The 21213-nt window shown below is 41.7% G+C and overlaps 1 protein-coding gene and 1 non-coding gene across 2 annotated transcripts; one reads left to right on the top strand and one right to left on the bottom strand.

The window, feature by feature from the left end:
* Nucleotides 1-428: 428 nt before the first annotated feature.
* Nucleotides 429-3653, bottom strand: LOC103713128 (zinc finger protein SHOOT GRAVITROPISM 5-like). The gene is made up of 3 exons (XM_008799948.4): nt 2927-3653; nt 2380-2779; nt 429-1401 (listed from the first exon to the last, which is right to left on the bottom strand). The coding sequence occupies exons 1-3, from the start codon at nt 3048-3050 to the stop codon at nt 654-656; spliced, it is 1272 nt and encodes a 423-aa protein (XP_008798170.1). The 5' UTR covers nt 3051-3653; the 3' UTR covers nt 429-653.
* A 6532-nt stretch (nt 3654-10185) lies between these two features.
* Nucleotides 10186-10288, top strand: LOC113463178. The gene has a single exon (XR_003386934.1). It is a non-coding gene; the product is annotated as a U6 spliceosomal RNA (small nuclear RNA).
* The last annotated feature ends 10925 nt before the right edge of the window (nt 10289-21213 follow it).

Genomic DNA, 21213 nt, shown 5'->3' with positions numbered 1-21213 from the left:
TACTAGGGTAGCAACACAATTTTTTTTGGTTTAGTGCTCATATCACTGTTCTCTGAATCCCTGCACTCCCATCCGTCCTATTGAGAAGCATTCAAAAGGGAGAGCGCCTCCAGGAGAAAATCCTACACTTCGGAACGTAGGAAGATGGTGACTTCTAATAAAGAGGATGGAGAACATAAGCCAACTGTAAACCTTATTATTTTAATGTCCTTCCCCTGTAAAAAATAATCATCATTTCATAACGACGTGAATGGCCTCATCTACTAGGAGACTTGCACACAAAAGCCGATTTCGATATGCACAAACATGGGGAAAATTTTTGACAGAAAGAGAGAGGTTTGCATGTGACGTCTTTTAAATATTTTTTTTCTTAAAAACCGAACGGCCCATCACAATATCCAACAAAGAAAAGATCAAACACATTATCATCACTATCATCACCTCCTCCCTTTCTTCAGATATTCTTCGAATAATTAACAAAAAAATTGGAACAAAACAGGCGCAAGGTTGCTCGTTACTTAAAGACTCCCCTCCCCTTCTCATGTTTAACTTTTGAACATTTGAAACATCATAAAAGGTAATTAATTACGTCGCTCTCAGTATGGAAAACAACAAGAAAAGGATAAAAAGAAATCTAGATTGAGGATTGGGAGCTATGTGTCTAAGATCTTCACGGCGTGGCGCTGGTTATCGTTGCCATCCCCGTCGCCCTCGGTTACAACCGATGACACGAAGCTCACCGCCGCGAGTGAGTTCTCGTCGGTGGGCACAATGGATTTGGCCCGGAAATGCTGCCTGCAAGCATGGCAGGTAATGTGAACAAGCATCGAGTTGATTCGCTTCATGGCATGGTCCCTCACGACGCAAGCATTCTCGAGCTCGGCCAATGCTTGCTGCCGAATCCTCTTAGCATTGGCGAATTCCTGCTCGGCCAACTCCACCTGCCTCTTGGCTTGCAGCCTTGCCTCATCGGCCGATGCCTTCTCGGTCATTGCAAGCCTGAGCTGCTCCTGAGCCTCGTCGCCGATCCTTGATGCAGGTCCGATCGACAGCCGTAATTTGGTGGCATGGGCCTCGTCGGAGTAGGGGGAGAGGGTGGAGGAGATGGCGGCGGTCGTCGTGGTGGTTGGGTGGGCATTGGATGCGGGGAGGAGTTGAAGCTCGAGGTTGTGGAGGTGGCGGTGATCGGATGGTGGAGGAGGTTGGAAATTGGTGGTGGTGGTGGAAGCCGGCGTCCGCAGGCTGGGCCATGTGGGCGCCCCACTGCTGAAATTGGTGTCGCTGGAAGCGCTCGGGCTTGACGCGGTCCGGGAAAGGCAGGCGGGAGCTGGGGTTTGTTGTTGGTCGGCGCGAGCTCGGCCGGCATTGCAGGCATCTTGGTGCTCTATGAAGCTCTCCACCCTGCATGCAGTGATCAAAATAGTGAAAATATTACAACAGAGTTCAAGTTTCTCCAGCTGTTTCTGGCTTGATGCTAATGATCACATACTATTAAGGTCTCTGCAGGTCTTTGAGAAAAGAAGGAAGGGCTAAAGAAGGGGAGAAAAGGTGGTGATCATGGAGGGAGGGTTTTAAAAATTTGACCTGACCTGTGAAAAACAGGCGCTCAATGGAATTCTTTTCCGAGCAAAGGCACTCAATTGGATTCCGGACTTGAAAACAAGGAAGAAAGCAACAAATAAGCACTCCTATTGTATCGGTTCAAGATCTACATTGATGCCCTGCAGCCCTGATCAAAGACCTCACAAGTCACAAGGTAGAGAGGTTTTGCCAAGTTCTAGTTTTTTAATTTCCAACTCATCATAACTATTAGCAATTAGCAAACCACCTCAACGAACTCGAATCTTTGGTTTTGCGTTTTCATATTTAGCTCTGAACAATCATCAAGAAGTAAACAATAAAGAGAACCTACAACCTTACCCCCCACCCCCCTCATCCCCCAACCCAATATAATTTTCTATATATATATATATATATATATATAGAATTAACAGCAATCAGCAAAAGCTTGCGAGAGCTTACACTGGCAAATAATGAAACCAACGGAATTAGTATGTGTTGGGAATTGTGTATTTATTTTATCTACATTGGTGCTTTCAAATTAACCGCCGAGAAAAAAAGAAAACCAAAAGAGAGAAATGAAAGCAAGCTTGAGTATGTCAGGTCACAACCAACAATTAGCAAGCGAAATCACAAAATCCTTCTTGGGATTTGGATATTGCTTATTTAATTAGCTCCAAAGATTTGTCTGGAAATCAAATTTGTACATAAAAAGCATGGGAGAAAAAAAGGGAGGAAAAAAGTTAATCGAAATCTTTGTAATTTTATGGAGGAAATTAAACCAGTAAACCTCAGAGAAGCTAGACCTGATGCACTCACCGGGAGAAGACGCGGCCGCAGTCGCAGGAGTGGCCGCGGGTGCCGCAGGTCTTGAGGTGGGCCTTGTAGTCGGACTGGACGGCGTAGGCCTTGGAGCAGCGGGCGCAGACCCACTGCTTGTGGTTGCTGTGCTTGCGCCGGAAGTGCTTCTTGATGCCGACGAGGTCTCCCAGGGCGTGGCACGGGTCGTGGTGCAGGCAGCTCGGCTCCGGGCACACGAACACCCGCTTCCGCACCTCCGCCGCGTCTCTCTTCAGCAGCTTCCACGGCACCTTGTGGCGCCGCCGGTGCATCTGCAGGTTCTGCTCTCTCTGGAACCCCTGGTTGCAGATCTCGCACACGTACCGGTCCGACTCCAGCAGCGTCCTCGGCGACAGCGATACCACCTCCGCGTCGGGGTCTGGCCAAAAATGAAATTAGCCGTTGGAATCGATATCGTTAACACACCCAAACAAGCAATTCAAAGCGATTCCATCTGTTGTCACTGGCCGTATGAAGCCTTTTTTTTTTTTTTCTCGTTATGTGATGATATGTGGAGCAGTAGTACCTGGAGTTCCTGCAGGCCTTCTCTTCCTCTTGCTGTTGGTGGTATTCTCCAAGCAAGAGGAGGAGGAGCAGATGTTACTGTTGCCGGGGAGGGCAGGGGCTGCCGGCGATGGGAAGCCCAACATTTGGTGGTGGCTAATCTCTGAAGCTATAATTTGGTGCTTATATTCTTAGCATAGGATACAAAGGCTATATATGTGCGAGATAGAAGGGTTTGAGAGGGTTATGGGGTAAGGGAGATGGTTCAGGAGGTCAAGAGATTGGAAAGAGATGGGGTTGGATAAATAGGGGAGATAGAGCTAGAGGAGGAAGAAGAAAAGGTCTCACTGTCTCTTGTACTGTATTGGACTATTGTTTTTTTTTTTTTGAGGAGGAGGAGGTGAGTCTGCCTCATACTCAATGGAAGGCAGCTTTCTAACAGCTTTAAGTCTAACAGCTTTCTTGGGGTGTTCATGGATGGAGGATGGGTTGAGGGGGTGCTCTTTTGTAAGGATGTATGAACCTGTAATTCTATTAATAAATAAAACGTCTCCAATCTTGCAAGAAAGGGTGAGAGATCTGACCCAATCACATTACTTGAAACTTGAGCCCACCACAGAACGGGGGTTGGGGTAGCGCTAGCTAGAGAAAGAACATCCCCACCGAGAAACAAAAGCCCTCATAATATCATCACTCCTCCCATCAGTAACTTTGCATGCATTAATGTTGCCCTCCTCTCTGTCTCAGTGTCACACACACACTCCCACATACAAACATCAGCTACGTGGTTAGTACTATGCAACAATATGGAACATTTACACATGGTGCACTGTTTTCTTTCTCTCACTCTCTTTTCCATCTCCAGAACTACTGCCGCTTGCACTGTGGTGTCGCATTGCATTTATACATATATTCGTATATATTACTCTTCTCTTTAATCTCACTCTCTCTTTCAAATTCCATTACTATTCTACAAAGCACAGGGTACATGCATCACAATTTAAATCTTTAACTCGCTTTCCAATTCGTAAGCCAACAAACAAGTATTGAATTAATTGCTTGTCACACCTCTGATAAGTTCTTTGTCCCAACTGAAAGGTGGCATCTACATGATGGTTTTCGCTCCAAAATATATATATATATATATATATATATATATATATATATATATATATATATATATATATATATATATATATATCTGTAGCAAGCTTGCCGTGCGTCCTGAGGCAGGCATATGGCTGATGTTCAAGTGTGAAGCATTTATACTCGTATGTGTATGTATTCACGGACTCTTCCAACCCTTTACACGTGTAAGTTGCTCGTCCTTCCAAGGGACTGAGTCTAAAGCGGCCCTTGCAAAGACCCATACGTAAGCCTAGTGATTAACGTACTCCCTCATATCCCCTGTTTAATTATTGAACAAGAACGTTTACTTTATGGATGATGTAACCTTCCAAAGGAGGTAGTATCCAATATCTCCTGGTCGTTCGCCAACTTATATACCCTTGTCAACCATGTCCATTGCCGGAGCCACTATAATATATATAATAAGTCGGCCAGTTGAATCAATGGAGTATAAGTCAAGTTTTGTACATTAAATCTCACATCTTTTAGCTGACTGATGACATGGGGTTGAATTGATGCATTCCGTTGGCTCACCATCACCGGGGGTGATCGTAACCGGAATGTGTGTGGTAGCTGGTGTACTCAAAAGGTGGGTGGGTTGGACCCATGAGGAGGCTCAAGCCATGATTCCTCCACTTCCATGCCACTTTTGCCGATTAACTTAAATCCAAAAGGAGATATCTTTCTGCAAAATCTCTCATGCTCCGTAGATAATTATAATAAGCAAAATTGGAACCTTTAGCCGGCACCGATTGTTCTTAAAAATTCGATCTCAGTGGTTGAAATCGGTGGTGCATGTCGACCATGAAGGCATGATTAGTTGTAGGAACAATCAAAACTAAATAAGTATTTATATCTTCTCTTGTAGCTTGTGAGCTTGTACTTTGAAAAATTAGATTAATGGAGGTGTCGAACATAGTCATTTGCTAGAAAAAGATTTTTCATATTGATGAACGTACATTTTCAGAATAAACTTTCTACAGCACTGAGAAACTAAATTAACTATGTGACAGAATTTGGGAGGCGATAGACATGTATTTTCTAAAAAAGTGTACCGTCAGAATTTAACAAGATGTTAGACTAATAGCTAAAAAAGTTTACGTAACAATTTTTGCGTTCAAACTCTCCAAACATCTATGGTAAATGTTTATTGCTAGGATTACATATATTAATCTAGTAAATAATTGATTCTCTTGTAACTATCGATATGAAAGGAAAATGCTTTTGAGGTCTTCAAAAGATTTCATAACTTGATTTTAAATCTTGGGTTCTGATAAGTAGGGGGCTCTTTCAAGGACCTACAATCTCTTTACCTCCAAAGAGAGGAAATTTCCTCAGTTTAGGGTACACCATTGTCCTTAGCTTTGTTTGCAAGCCAACATTAAGCCATATTCCCTTCCCCTGAGATATATGAGACTCGCTTTCACATAGATAATCATGTGCCACACCTACTAATTATTTTGCAAGTTCTTTATATATAATTAGTGTATACATTTTTCCATTAGTTTGTGTGCACTGATCCTAGCTAGGAGGCTAAGCTTTGGCATGCTATTTGTCCCCCTAAACAAGTAAAATTCAAAAAAGCAAACCCTAATTTACCTTGATTTAATATTCTAGGAAAAGTTGCTCCTTTTGTGTGCGCTCTCCTTTTTTAGGGGAGTAGAGAAATGGTGGGATGATGGAAGGAAGATTCTTCACACATGCATGACTACAAAGACAAAATCGCCGGTAATCATCCATCCCAAGTGTCCTCAATCCTAACTCTGATTATAATATAGTAAACTAAGTTTAGTTCGATATTTAATTTGTTATCTACCCCACTAGATTATATTTCTTCCTTCCTTTTTCACAATACACACACACACACACACATATATATTTCTCGTTCCTTTTTCTCTCCTTTTTGGCTCTTCACTTGGAACTCTGTATGTGCGACCAATGGCAAAAACTAAGATAGATATGTATCTAATTAATCTCGGCAATGATTCATATTGAGTCTGCAGTTTATGTTGGTTACTTTGGTAAGGAAGATGCGACAGCTCCTGATGGCCTTAAAAAATAGCCAACGCCTTTCTGTGGAGAAAGCTCAAAATGTGGAGGCCAACAGGAGTGTTACATAAAGCATTTTGAGCTTAGAGCTGGACCACAGACAGACTGTTTAAATTATCTTGCAAATTACATAAAGTTACCAGCAGCAATGGTTGGTGATCTTCATATATGCATTGAGGTGTATATATGTGGAACTAAACTTAGAAAAACACAAAGCTTTCAAGCAAACAGAGTTTCAGATGACAAAAGTACCAGCAAGATGGGCCAGCTTTAGATAGGAAGCTAGCGAGAACTTTCTCCATCTTCCTTTTATTTCTTTCGCAACTATTGGCTACAGATTTCCCTCTGCATGTGCCCCTTTCTTTACACCATCCTATTAATCTACAGTCTCAATTCCAGTGACTTTTTTTGTTTTGGATGAAACCCCCTAACTTAATTATTTGTAGCTAAACATGCCCGAAGCTCCCAACTGGTAATTGAGGGTCCTACTGGAGTATAGGAGAAAAGTACAGAGGAGATGCATTCGGTTTTTTCTTTCTAGATGCATTTACTTTGTGCCTATCTCCATGCAGTCTTACTTCCATGTCAGTTCTGAGTTATCAAAATCATTCATCTTGAAGGAATAGTACATTGGAAGCAATCAAACAAGGGAAAAAATCCATGGCTCTGGTCTTAGAGTGGGTGGTAGTGTGTGATTTTTCTTCTTGGTAAGCAGCATGTGTGGCTGAACCTAAGTAGCATGGGCTGGAGCATGATCTATATATGTAGCACTGAAGCATGTTTACTTTCGGATAATTAAGATAGGACTTTAATTTGAATTGGCAAGTTGGAACTTCAGCCTCAACTGGCCTTTTGAGTGGGGTTCTCAAGCCGTTTGAATCGGCCCACATCTTCCACAATGCATGTTAACAGCAACCTAATATATCAGCTCACTAGTTAAGTTATAAGCAAGAAGCTAGAGCCTTGTAATTAGAAGTTGTGGCTTAGACTTATCGAGAGAGATATCTCGATGCTAATTTTTAGATATAGCAGAATTTATGAAATAGTCCAGGCTATAGCAATTAAAGTATTGTTCATATCTGAGAATCTCTCCTTGTTAAGCTACACATTTCTTGTAGTTCATGTGAAGAAGCTATGCATGGTGGAACTACATTCGTATGATCCCATGTCTTGGAATACAACAAGCTTTCTCCCTTAAATAGAGAGCAATTAACAGGTAATGTTGGTGATTCTCAAGGCCAGTATACGGTAAGCAAAAACAATGAGGAATCATCCATATACTACCCTTTTGCCTCAACAAATGCATATGTTGCGGTAGCATTTTAACTTGTGCCTCTCTTCACACAGGGACACCGAGACACGTACACCATCCTTCGCTGTTGCTTAGCATTCTCCAGGTGTCTCTGCCTCCCAGGAGAGGCACGGAGGGTCCCCAAATGAAAAGATTAGAGGAAAGCAAATAGGAAAGTGCAAGAGGTAAGGAAAGGTAGAAGGGAGACATTGGGGTTAGAGAGATGCCATTGGTTTCCAAAGACCTACGACAGCAAGTACATCTCGCTTCCTCGGTTCCTCATGCAACCAAGAGGACCATTGCACAAATATTTATACAAACACATACATGAGTAGAAGATATATCAAAGAGAGAAGGGAACGCAATTGGTTCTTATTTTTGTGAGTGGCCAGTGACCACCAACCAGCTAGCTCAAGCTCTTCAAAGAAGATTTGCACTGCATGTAGAAAGATTAGAAAGTTTGCCACTGTAGGTATGTTTCTTGATACTCTTGGTCCTGAATGGAGTCGCATAGAGAGGAGTAAAGTTTGCTGCTAAAGCAATATGCTTTCATAGGGCAAGGTTGTTGCCTTTTGAATCAAAACTGGAATCTGCTAGTGCCAAATTAAGGTGAGGGCAGATCATCTCACGGTACGAAGATGCTATATGCCCATCTCAAGAAGCATTGGCCCCATCAGTGGTGTCATCATGCCTCAGTACCAACCAAGGCCTATTGATAATAATGACAAAGTTCAAGGTACAATAAACTCATTTAAGGTGATATTTCCATTTTTTTTTTCCTTTGCTTTAGTTGAGGACACAGGGTGGAAAGAGGTATAAAGAAAGTAAAAAGAGAGAGAGAGAGAGAGAGAAAACAATGGCCTATGGGTTAATGTGGCTCCAGTCTGTCCTGATGTAGCATAGTCCTCAACTGACAAGATTTATGATGGGTTTATAATTTGCTCAAATCCAATTCATTTACTCAATAGGATGTCTCTGTACTGACTTCTTTTTTTTTCTCTCTTTTTTTTTCTCAAAGAGAAACAACAGGGTTGCCACCATTCAGATTTAAACCACTCTTTGATGGAGGGGTGCCAACCAGCTGAACTATGCAAGCTCTGCTTCTCTACACAGAATCTGACACCTTGAATTTGATTTTGATAGGCCCAGCATTCCAAGCTAAATCTTGGTTGGACATAGAAGAGTCAAGTCAGTTCTATTCAGGTATTGTCTATATTTGCAAGATCAATCCCCATTCCTCCAAAAAAGCAACATGATTTCGAAAGGCTCTGCTGCCAGGGCTAAGTTTCTTTTGGCACTGGCCCCATCTCCTGAGCATTTGATTGAAGGCAATGGGACTCCAGTCGCTTACCTCAGGTTTTATTTGACCTGGCCTTTATATAAAAAGAGGAGAGAAGACTAACAAAGGCACAAGTGCAGTAACACATATAAAGGCTGCTTAAAAGAGGGTGGGGGGAGAAGCAAAAGAGCAATGGTTAAAGTATAGTCCCACATTAATCATCACATACAACTCCTTCAAGTATGGGTATAGGTCAAACCACCCCTTGACGCAGTTTTGACTTCGTCTTCGCCCCGCCAGAAGACAAAAGAAAGCGTATGTGTTTTTTGTTTCTTTTCACTTTTCATCTTTACCAACTCACCCCCGCCTGCCCCTCTCGTCCTGAGGCAGTGAAAGCAGAAATTTTGAAGTTATCAAGGAAACCTTTAGAAAAAAAATGTACTAATTAAAAGATACGTGTCTTTGAAATTACTTTACTTCTCTTACCTTACAAAAAGTTACTTTACTTCCAAAAATACCTCGGCCCATCTTTGTTTTTTCTTTTCTTTTTTTCTTTTTCCTGTAAAGCTTCTTTCAAAAAAAGAAGATATATAACCTAGCTCAAAAAAATAATAATACTAATAAAAGATAGATTTACTATCGAGCATTAGCTCGGATTGTACCATCCCTGGCAAAAGGATAAGGGAGCTCGATTCTATGGATCACATTTTCTAAGATTATTTCTTGTTGAGACTCAATCAAAAAGAAGAAAGAGACAGCTCGATCTTTTCTTAAAATTTTGAAAATAAAATAAAAAGCAAAATCAATATTAAATAGCTTCTTAATTTACATCCATTCTAAAGGAAAAGGCAGCTCAAATGAGCTAGTATGATAGCAAGGTTGAACATTATAGTACATAAAATATTTTATTTAATTGTTTGTTCAATAGGCAAGTCTGAAAATAGCTAATAACTTCATGTTCGTAGAACACCGAGATGACAAGTTTGCATCATGTGTCTTGTTTTGTGCTTGATAAATTGATATTAATAGGTATTAGAACGTGATGTTTAGTTCCAGTTTGCTTTTTTATTAGTGTTTGTTAAATGAAAAACTTAAAATATGAGAGTTGTATGCTTGTGAAATACAAGGCTAGTAATGAAATATGAATTATGTTAGTGGAAAGTGGAAGGGGGAAAAGAAACCAAACACATCTGAAGTCTTGGGCACACGTGCCGGCCCGAGACCGACATTAGTGAGTGGGTGGGCACCCACCCACAGCGCACAATAAAAAGAAAAAAATTCTACTAGCCTACACATGTGAGCCACCTGTCCTCACACGTGCGGGTTGTAAACGGCATCTCAGACGCCGTCAAGTAGATTTCTTCCACTTCGCAGCGTTCCAACCGATGCTGCCCGAGTTACGAATCATTATCGCCGTAACCGCCGGTTACAAAACGTTGAGTCATCAACGGACTTGACCCTCGAAGACGCGCAAGTCTCTTGCTCTCCGTCCAACGACGCCATTGCTGACCGTCCCTAAAAAGAGTGCAAACCGATATATTAGGAGATATCCGATAAAATTGGAATGATGCAGAGAAAATTAGTATAGCTCTTATGCAAGAATAACATGCACAAATCGAGAGAGTTCAAAAAGAGTATAAATCTGGTTTTTGGTGTAATTCACCAATTGTTGCAGTCTTAAGCCAAGGCTAAAAGGCAAAATTCACTCTTAACAATATGTTGAAGAGAGAAAAAAAAGAAGAAAAAGTTTATGAATTTCTTACATTAGCACATAGTAAAATGGTTTACACAACTTTTCCGCTCAGAATCCCGATCTTGGGGGAAAAGGCTGACCGGGCACGTGTAGCACGCTGGTGATTTGGAGTGGGGGGCTGGGCTGGCCGGATTCCGATAGAGCCAGCCCTGGCTGTGCTACTACCTGCTGTAGGCCATGAATAACCGCGGTCAATGCCCTACCTGTTGAGTGATCAAGTCGAACTACTCTTTGTCCACAAGCCTGACGAGCTACTCCAATGGAGCATGTTGGGGCACCTATTTCGGTGAAGCAGGTTCAAAACTCCGTAACGACCCACAAGAAGTCATAGTGCGGCATTGCGAAACACATGATACACCACGGCTTCCTTGTGGCTTCATGCTGGTCGTCTCTCCCTTCAATTAAGGTTGATGTAGCCAGAGGTTGGGGCTCTTCCTCTAGTACCAATCTATTGTGGCCATATCCGAATCGAGGTAGGAGCATAGCTCGGACGTCCCTGAGGTCTGCTGTAAATGAGATGGGCAGGCTGGTTGAGGCATTGGGCACTAAACTCCTCCATTGGGCCTGCAAGAAGTTCACTTGTCGGAGGATTTCCAGCTGAGGATCCTCCAATACCTAAGCCAGAACAATAAGACAATAGCATGGAAAGAAAATATTTTAGCAGAGTGAGGATTCTATGAGAAGGGTAGCGTATTGCGTATCTCAAGTCTTCTGAGGATGTTTTCCTTATATAAGGGAGCCAACCTTTTTGTTACTTAGGCCGACGTGACCTACAATAATGCCAGACAGCGGCGAGTAGTACGGCTGTGGTGTGAGGATCTGTCTGTATAGGCAGAGTGTGGTACAGGTCTGATGTACAATATGAAACTACTATGATTATGGACTGTTAGATCTGTCAGTTGTTGAAGTTGTTAGTCTTTATCGATGCATGACGATTATTTTCTATAACTAATGTTTTTTCAGTCGGAGTCGAAGTCGTTTAGCAAGCCAAATTAATGCCATTGCTTCACTTTACCTAACGGCCGCTATAATAGCAAATTTACAACCATCTAATTATAAATAATGAGGCCGTTGTTGAAAACCCCCTAACGTTCCCTTCTATGTAATGATTGCAACTCCACAGCCGTCGTCTGGGTTTGTCCTATCTGGCCGCGTGCAAACAAAAAATGCCTGACGACACGTGGCGAATGTCGGCGGCTTTTCTTAGTGGGATGCTGCCGTGGGCCCCGCACCGTCTCTGGATCCTACTTTTAGGCCCACCTTGTGGTCCCTGATCTAAGTTGGGCCTAGACCTGGGGACCTCTCCTTCCAACGGCTGTCCCACTCTGTGGACCACCTAGGCCCATTTGATATCTCCTAGCATCACAAACCTTAGCCCTTTCTCTTCTGCCGCCCCTACCCTCTACATTTTACACGTGAATGCTTGTGATGTGTCTGGATCCGATCAATTGATCATGACTGTCCGCATCATGGCCCACCATGCCCGATGATCGTAGTCATCCAATGGCTACATAATTGTGGCTTGTGTCCATATAATTTTGATTGGATTATATTCTAGAAATCATGTGCAAACAACACATTAGGTTTTTATTTAGGGTTAGGGTTTGGGACCGCTCTAAAAGCTTCCGTATGGTGGTGTATCTGATTCTATGCTTGTCCTTAGGCCATTAGCACATGGTCATGTCTTCCATAATAGATAAGGGCAAACAAGAAATACAGATTTTTCTCCTATATCTATAAATTCGGATCATCTGGTTTGGGTTGGCCTCTAACGTGACATGTCATAAAAAATCTAACAGGTGCGTTACTAAAATCAATGACTGACAAATGCTGTTACAAAATCTTAGCATGCACCAAAGATGGAATCGTAACATTTGCATAAACCATAGCGAGCTTCGATGAGTAATCAATCATGCATCAAGTGACTACCACCATTGACTTATACCTTTCAATCTTTCATGTCCATCATGTTGGACTAACTATTGTAAAATTAGCCTTGAACAAAAATATGCTTTTTTTCCTTCAAGAAGGTACACATTTATGCATATCTATTTATGTGTTTGTGCTAGTATATATGGATGCAAATGGGTCGGGTTGACCTGTGACCCGACCCGACCCAACCCATTTTAGAAGACCCATGCGCCAGGTCGGATTCTAAAATTAGACTCGTTTCATTATTCAAGTTGGATCTGGGTTTACTGAATCTTAACCCATCCCGGACCCGACCTAACCCGTTGTTTTTTGGGTCAATTTTGGATGGTTTATCCAATGACCGGATCCAACCCGACTTGAACTCGGATTACCCATTTGGGCCCGCAGGTCCATAAGCCGCAACCGCAGCAGGGGAACTCAAAGCCCATCAAGTTAAATCCATCAATTTAGGGTTATGTCCAAAGCTCATCAATTTAGGGTTTTCCCAACTGCCTCTATACGACTAGGATTTTTAATAGCTCTTCTCTAGCTTTGGACCCCCTGCGGCCATTTCGTCTCACCCAAGACGAGCGAGAGTAGAGAAGAAGAAATCTCTAGCCACTTCCAATGGGTAAGGACTTGATCTCCATTCCCTTTTACCGATTCCTTTCAACCCCATCTCTCTCCTTCTCACTCACATCCTCCTTCTTCTCATGGTAGCGAGGATTAAGGTCCACGAGCTCCGGGGGAAGTCTAAGGCGGAGTTGTTGAACCAGCTGAAGGACCTCAAGGTGGAGCTCGCCCTCCTCCACATTGCCAAGGTCACCGGCGGCGCCCCCAACAAGCTCTCCAAGATGTAAGTCTCCAATTTCTTTCCATCCAAGTGTTTGATCTCGATCGGACGATGCTCACGGTGTTTGTTTCTAGTTTGGCAGCAAGGTGGTGAGGCTCTCTATCACGTGGGTGCTAACGATGATCTCTCAGAAGCAGAAGTAGGTGCTGAGGGAGGCATACAAGAACAAGAAGTACCAACCGCTCGATCTCTACCCCAAAAAGACTTGCGCCATTTGCCACCAACTCACCAAGTACCAGGTTTTTACCCTTCTTTTAGAAGTCTCCATCACATAGATGATCCTGAATAGCTTCACCAAGTGACCCAACCCAATGATCACCAAGTGACCTGGACCTGAACCGAACCCAAATTTTGGATTGGGTCCGGATTATATATGGACCCAACCCGACCTGAATAACCCGTTGGATCAAAAATTATAGTCGTGGATCCAACCCAACCCGATCCAATCTTCAATTGGGTCAGGTCTGGATCCAAAATTAGGATCCAAACAAAAAATCGAATTAGGTTAGGGTCACTCAAAACTCAACCCGACCCAACCCATTTGCACCCCTACTAGTATGTATTTGTTTTAGGAAAGATGCATCTTCACAAATTAGACTGTAACCCAATATTTGCACAAAACCTTTGTCAGAAAAAAAAGATTGTAAACTTCAAATCATTTTAAAAAGATTCAAAAGCTAGAAGGCAAGTCTTTCGACTAGTCACCACATACTGACATACACATGGTGATAAATATCACCTAGGTTGCGATGCCTCTTTCCTTTGGAGGAGGCTATGGCTTTGAACCTTAGGGGTGTTTCTCCAAGTGCTACCGAGATAATTATCACATCAATTTTATAAAATGATTGATTGTTGATTGCCCACCATCATGAATAACAAAATATGTTGTCACAATCTAGGACCTCATCCAAAATGGCTGGTCGAAAAATATTTTTTTGGTTTCTTAGTTCTATATAAATACCTAAGATCTCTCCGGCGAATAACCAATGTGGGACTAAATACATGCTCATACGGATTCTCACATACTCCTCCTGTTTAAGCTCTAACGTCCTCGTCAAACTAAGAGTCCAAATTAATTCAAATCTAATTACAATCATCACAATCGGTCCGTGGTCAGTTTTAATGAGCCTATGCTGCAGTGCCTTCTAGTCCATATGGGCCATGAGCTAAGTCTGCTCTAATACTAATTGTCACAATTCAGAACCTCACCTAAAATGGCTAGTCAGAAGATATTTTTTGGGTTTCTTAATCCTGTATAAATATCCAAGATCTTTCTGGCATATAACTGATGTGGGACTAAACACTCACTCACACATATAGTACAAAGAGCCTTATTAGATATGTTGCAGAATTAATTAGCATTTAATTAGTTTGTGATGAGAACTAAAAGTTGATATCAATACTTATGTCCTAAGCATTTAGTATACAATTCATGGTGCACTATTCTAGAGATGTCCTTGATAGAATATGGCTTCCAACGGATTGACCCAATGAAACCAGCATGAACCGATTACCAATTGAGAGATACAGTTGAAGGTCGTGAGATGCTCAGAATGGTGCAACATTTGGGTGCTTGAACCTAACCTTTGTGCTGCAAGCCACTTTACATACTTGCAATATATCCCACTAATTAGCATGCATCTAATTTTATGTGCCACTTTGTTCTCTACCACAATCTCTTCTCGCAGATCCATATTTCAACCACTAAACATTCGGACAAAAACCAGATTTAACATGGATGTGTCCTCCATGCAGGATGGAGACAATGTCTAGGCCAATCCACAATTATCATATTTCGTATAATGATAGATAATTATAAGTAAATGTCTTCCTTAAAAACAAAAAAAAAAAACATAGTAATAAAAAGATTTCAGTGAAACTTCAGGATTGAAGATTTTATTTTATGAATCAAGAGCTTCTCCTTCTTAAAAATAATGCAGCTAGTTTATGTTGGGATCTGCATTAGCATATGGAAGGCAAACCATGAATAATGCTTTGATGTTTGACAAGGAATTGAAGTAGGAAATATCCAAACACATATTCTGAGGTTGCCTTCTCCTAAGGGCCCCATTTGCTGGGGACAATTATAAAAGCCAAGAACCGAGTTGGATAGCATTGTTTAACAAAGGAAAACAAATTTAGATTGGAGCACCATGAACCTCCGCCTCATGATCCTAGTGTACTTTGTCTCTTAGCTTTTGCCCCTCCCTAGTATTAAACTGATATATAAGGTAACCCTATACCTCCTGAAACCTTTTTCTCCATGTGAAGATGATAGTAGAGCATCTTGTTTTAGTCCTCTATCCCTACATGTAAGATGTAACTCTCCCTAATATTATATTCACTGCTTCTTTTTTTCCTATTTAGTTGCTCTCTTAAGTAATAGCTTAATTTCCGTAAGAAACTCCATTATAAAATGCAAATATTAGAATAAGAAGGTATCAATTAAATCATGCCAGATTTTAGGATTCAAGTCCCGGTGTTGGTTGATCAAGAAGTCTTGATAAATTTTAGTTAAACAAGAAGAAATCAACCTAAGTTACAGCACTGTTTTGAATATTTCAAATCAGGAGTCATGTGGATAAAATGTTTTAATAAAATGTATCTCTATTTTTTAATAAAAATAAAGAATTTAAGTTCTATTTCGACGAGCAAGAATAAAAGGAATCTGAGTTAATAATAGCATACATTTCGGCCTCTCTTGATGGTACACCATTCAAACACGCGATCATTATTGGACCATAGCTCCCACAATGGAAAACGGACGTAAAAGGTGATGGCAATAAATGTAACAGGACTTTTAATAGCTTCTCCGTAACGTCTCCTGTCGTGAAGCAATTCCTTAAATTTCCAGCCAATTTCCTCTCCACTGGGAATTCGCTGACATGCTAATAGAAAACTCTGGGCCGAGCGGGAGACGTACACACCGTGGGACTTGCAGTACGTACCAATTGCATGAGAACGCAAATGAGCAAGGGAGTTGATATAATATATTTGTCCCATGCAACGGAAAACTCGTTGTCCTCCTCGCCGTTCCGTTGACATCCACCTTGAGACTAAAACATTCCGGTCGTAGTTCGATTCATTCCCTGCCATGTGTATGTCTCGTACGTGGACATCACTAAAAGGATGCATATCATAAAAGACAGCAGCTCGCTGAGGCTGGTGGATGGAGGGTTCCTCTTCCTTTCCCCCTTTGCCATTCCTTTACTGGCCTTCCCCTCCTCTTTTGGCTTTCGAGATTGGCCCCCATTCCATGTGCTCCCATCGCCCTCACTCATGGTGGTGGATCACTTCACATGAAAGACAAAAAAAAATGAAACAAAAAGTGATGGTGAAAAGCATTTGAGGGAGGCAGGGAGTGGCAGCATGGCACACTTGAAAGGAGTTGGATAAGAAAGGTTCCACAAACGACACAAAAGCTTGTCCAAGCGTGACAAAGACAAAGCAATGTGCCATAGAGAAAGAGAGAAAAAAGAAAGGGAGAGAAGGGAAGGATCTAAAGAAGAAGGCTTTTGTGGTACATTGGTTTGCATAGTTATCTGGTCTCTTTCCCTCCCCCACCCTCCTTTCTCCCTTTAGCAAAGCCAAGCCAAAATCATTAAGGAGGTTGGGATCCTTCAATTTGGGCCGCATAAAGCTTATGGCAAACGGGATCTGCTTTGCTGCTTTATGGCAAAGTTCCTTGCGAGAGCACAAAGGAACCACAAACACACCATGTGATGCCCTCCATATTATATGCAAAAGTCAATGCAATGGAATCATTGGCATCAGCTCCTCTTCTTCTCAAAAGAGCCCCATGTTAGCTCACTAATCTCTCATTAACTTCTAACTCGCTTGAAATGATGATGAAGGACCAGCGACTTACCTTGAGGGTTGAAGGCATACTGCTGCTATAGTGATGATCTTTTGGTATTCGTGCTTCATCTAAGTGATACCTGGAGGCACAACATATATAAGTGCTCATGGCATAAATGTTTTGTCAACCAAATATTCAACTGAAATGATGTGTTTGGATGCCTAATTATTATGTTTGGATTTTGGTCTCTCCACCTGCATCGGTCACCCAAATAGCATGCTGAAAATCTTAATATTTGATGTCTATGTTATCTTTGGTCCCTCCTGCCTTGGCCTTACCCGGTAGGATAGCTAGATATTTATTCACCTGAACAATGACTATGATTCCTACTTCCTAGTCCTGTAAAAAATGATGGGATGTATTGACTTTTTCTAAGGAGGATGCAACAGGCTGGTCTCTGGGCTGAATCTTCTACTCACTACCTGTTTAATTACTTGATGAAATTGAAGCCTGTGGTGGCTTGTCACCTTTTTGCTCATACATACGCATGCACCTAAGCGCACGCAGATTTTGTTGGAGATTAATTGGATATCCTTGGCCTACGTACACCTCACCCATTTCCATCCCTTATTTTATGTGCTATATCCTTTGATTTGAAATTTGAAGCAAACCAACCAAGCTTCTATAAATTCAGCAACCATATGAGCTTTTGCTTCTCACTTGGGGAAAGGGAAGGTCACTGGAGTACAAGAATCAAGGTCTTACCTATTAGTAGATCCAATATAAGAGGATGGAGGGAACATTATATAGCCAAACAGAGCCACAATAGAGGCTAATGTGGACCTCCATTCAAGATCCAATGGCTAGCTAGACTTGGGGTCCATACCTTATTACTTTGATCACATTCCATCAGCCCTCTCTGCCAACTGGTCTTGGAAGGCATATTACAGTCGCAATTTGTTGGTTTAGACTAGACTCAAGCCGACCTAAGCAAACCCGAACCCGATCAGAGAGGTGAAACTTTCGATCCTAACCAAATACATATACACCTAACTGAACCCAATTTCATTGCATCAACCAGCCTAGTTTGCTCAAATCCTAGACCTCGAACCACTTCGTGTCGGATTCATTCTTGCAGTCGAATTCACCTACAAGGTGCCAACAGGACTTGACTCAGATGGTTCAACCCCTGTTCATGTAGGAGAGGTTCCAAGTTCAAAGCTAGATACCAGCATCCATGTTGTGTGTTTCTCCTTGGAAGAGCTGCTTATGATATCCTGCAAATTGCATTTGGGCCTCCAGAATTGCATACGGCCTAGTTCAGGCCAGCTCGCTAGTATCTTTAACTTCTACGATCAATAGTTTGAATTGCCAACAAGCTATTGTCAGAGATCTACTAGGTCATTCAAGACATTTCATATGAGACTTGGGACTCAAATTAAAAGGTTAAAATGCCGGAATGTTGGTGTTCTTTATGAATGCTATCAAATTGGAGCTTGAAACCTTGAACCAATGTATACTCCTTTTTTTTTCCGACCATTTGGGGCAGCAGCAGGTGCTGCCCCTGTATCGATTGAAAGCATTTAAAACCTGCTTAGTTTCTGATCATTGGACCTAGGTTTTTGTTTCAGCGGCAAGCAGATGTTATAGGGGTTATTTTCATGCCTTACATACCAAAATTTAGGATTTGAGAATGAAACATAACATAAAATCTCCTAATGTTCGTACACGAGACATGAGTTCAAATCCCGCCTTCACTATATTTCATGATCTCAATCAAATTTCTATAGGTTTTGTCTGGCTTTCTTCTCGAAAGTAGGTACTGTCATGTGAAGTTTGATGTGAAGAATGGCTAGTGATAATTGTCATAGCTCGGCACCTGTGGCACAGAGCTGTGAACCAAGAGCATGATTTTAGTATGATATTTGGCCTGTCTGGATTTGCCAAAGTAGATTTTTGATCATATTGCGCTCGCCTGGATCAACAAAACTTCAACCAAAATTTGAGTTGATAATGTACAAACCAATATTGCTTAAGTTGATAATGTACAAGACTAGACGAAAACTGTTAGTTATTAGGGACAGAGTTGTTTCTTTTGAGCGAAAGAAGAACTTACCTTTCTTTTAGTGAATCCACCATTGGATTATGGAATGATAGCTTCTAGAGCTGTGCAGGCGGATGGATGAAGTAGCTCGAAGTGCATCTATGCATGGTGCGATTCAACGGTCAACGTCGCAAAAGAAGATCAATTGTTCTTTCACATGAAAGATACAACCCGGAACCCTAGTTATTAATGTACAAGACATAAATTAGCAATGCTATAGCAGCATTGTATCTCTTAACTCACTTTTGGTTAGAATAAATGGTTTAACTCTTTACCCGGAAAAAAAAGAAGAAAGAAATGGTTTAACTGGACTTCCATTTCCTTACTATAAACAAGAGGTAAGTACTGCTAGAGAGCCCAAGAAAAACTACCTTGACCCGGCCTTCCCTCCCTACCATCAGCAGCCTCGAAACCATCTCCCTTCCCAACAACAAAACAAGATTACAGTGGCATTTGCCGTGGAATTGCTCGTTTCCTTGTGCTCCCTGCTCTCTGCATACTTGGAGATGTGCAGGGAGTTGGGAATTTTGAATACCACCGAGTTCCCGCCAGTGGAGAGGATTCCATGGGAATGATGGCAAGGGGAAGCATTCCAAAGAGTGGGAGAAGAAATGGAGGGGTCAGAGAAGAAGAGAAGAGGGGTTTGCTTGGGCGTTCAGAGACAATAGTTACAGAGAAATGGGAGGTGTTTGAGGATGACGGAGGGGTGGGGAAGGAGTACTTTGGGAACCCTCTCCCCATGGGAGGTGCTGCCGTTCCAACCGAGGGCTGCACCATTGGAGAACAAGAACTCAATAGAATGGGCATGAGGTATGAGAGAGCAGCACTGCCGCCTCTCCATGCATACAATTTCAGCTTCCAAGAGTTCAAGATATTCGAAAAGATCAATTCCAGGTTGAAGTGAAGGTTCCGTGCTTGATTTGATTCCTTATGAGGTGGCTTCAGAGAACTTGAGAAGACCACTCTGACGTAGGTGGAAGCACACACCACACTGCCAAAAAGGCAATAGGTTGGAGATGGCAACTGGTTGAGGGAATCAGACTCTAGTTATCACGCATCACTATAAGGAACATTTGTTATTTAATGATTGAAGAGTTCAATGGCTTTTCAATAGTGTTTTAACGCTCAGATGCTTCACATGAGAGTGGAAACGAAAAACACACTGCAAAGCAGAGGGCCAGAACGTGCAACCAATTTGCTGTGCTACGTGAACTCGTAATCCATACTAACGGTCAGATGCTGCAGTCAACCGGAAGAAAAAAAAAAAGGACGTTGGGGGTTTGAACTAAGCGCAAACACATCAAGCACAATAGCACAGAAACAGGCTACTCAAGCTTTGCTAAAATTTATGACATGCAGTTATATAGGTATCTACAAAGTACTTTATACTGTAAGCTTCAGTACAGATACTTGCAGAGACATGCCAAGGAAACCCCTCCACATCATTAACCAAACTCGAACCTCACTCCATCATTCTAGTTAACAAATCTGTTTATAATCCATCATAACTATCATCAAAATATTGACTTGCAAACTGTCTCCAATACATACACTAGCATTGACTTGAAATACAAGCACAATCATCATAGACAAAAACAATCATATCTTAGAATCCTGTACTGCAAAATTTTCACAGCAGAATCTCTTAGTTTATCGACTGTGTTGTCAAGCAGGGGATTATTCACAAAGTAAGCCATAATCAATGGGTAACCTGATGGATTTACCAAAATCCTCAATTTCAACTTGTGTGCAAGTTATAGACTTATAGTTTGTGAATAATTGAAGTAGGGACAGGCTGATTGAAAAAACAAAGCTCAATGCCAGGAAATTTTGGGCAGGAATAGACGAGGGATATTTCACAAAAACCAGACATGGATGTGACAGGGACAGAGTTATCATCATACAAGCAGGACTGACAGCTGGTATTTTCAGAGCAACCATTGTCTCGTAGTTTATTTAATAGTTCTTTCCCCTACAGCATCACCCCCATTTCATTTGGTGAGACTCTTAAATCCTTCAACATGCTTATCAAACAGTTCCCTCAAATGGCAAGCGAAATCTGTGAAACCAACATAATGCAGCATATTTAACAATACATAATAGAAAAACTCTGCATTCAAAATAACAATCTAGTTCATAGCA

Source organism: Phoenix dactylifera, chromosome 6 (genome assembly GCF_009389715.1).
Source record: "Phoenix dactylifera cultivar Barhee BC4 chromosome 6, palm_55x_up_171113_PBpolish2nd_filt_p, whole genome shotgun sequence".
NCBI classification, from domain to species: Eukaryota; Viridiplantae; Streptophyta; class Magnoliopsida; order Arecales; family Arecaceae; genus Phoenix; species Phoenix dactylifera.
The sequence above is the reverse complement of the archived record's forward strand: the minus strand, read 5'-3'. Positions and strand labels throughout refer to the sequence as shown.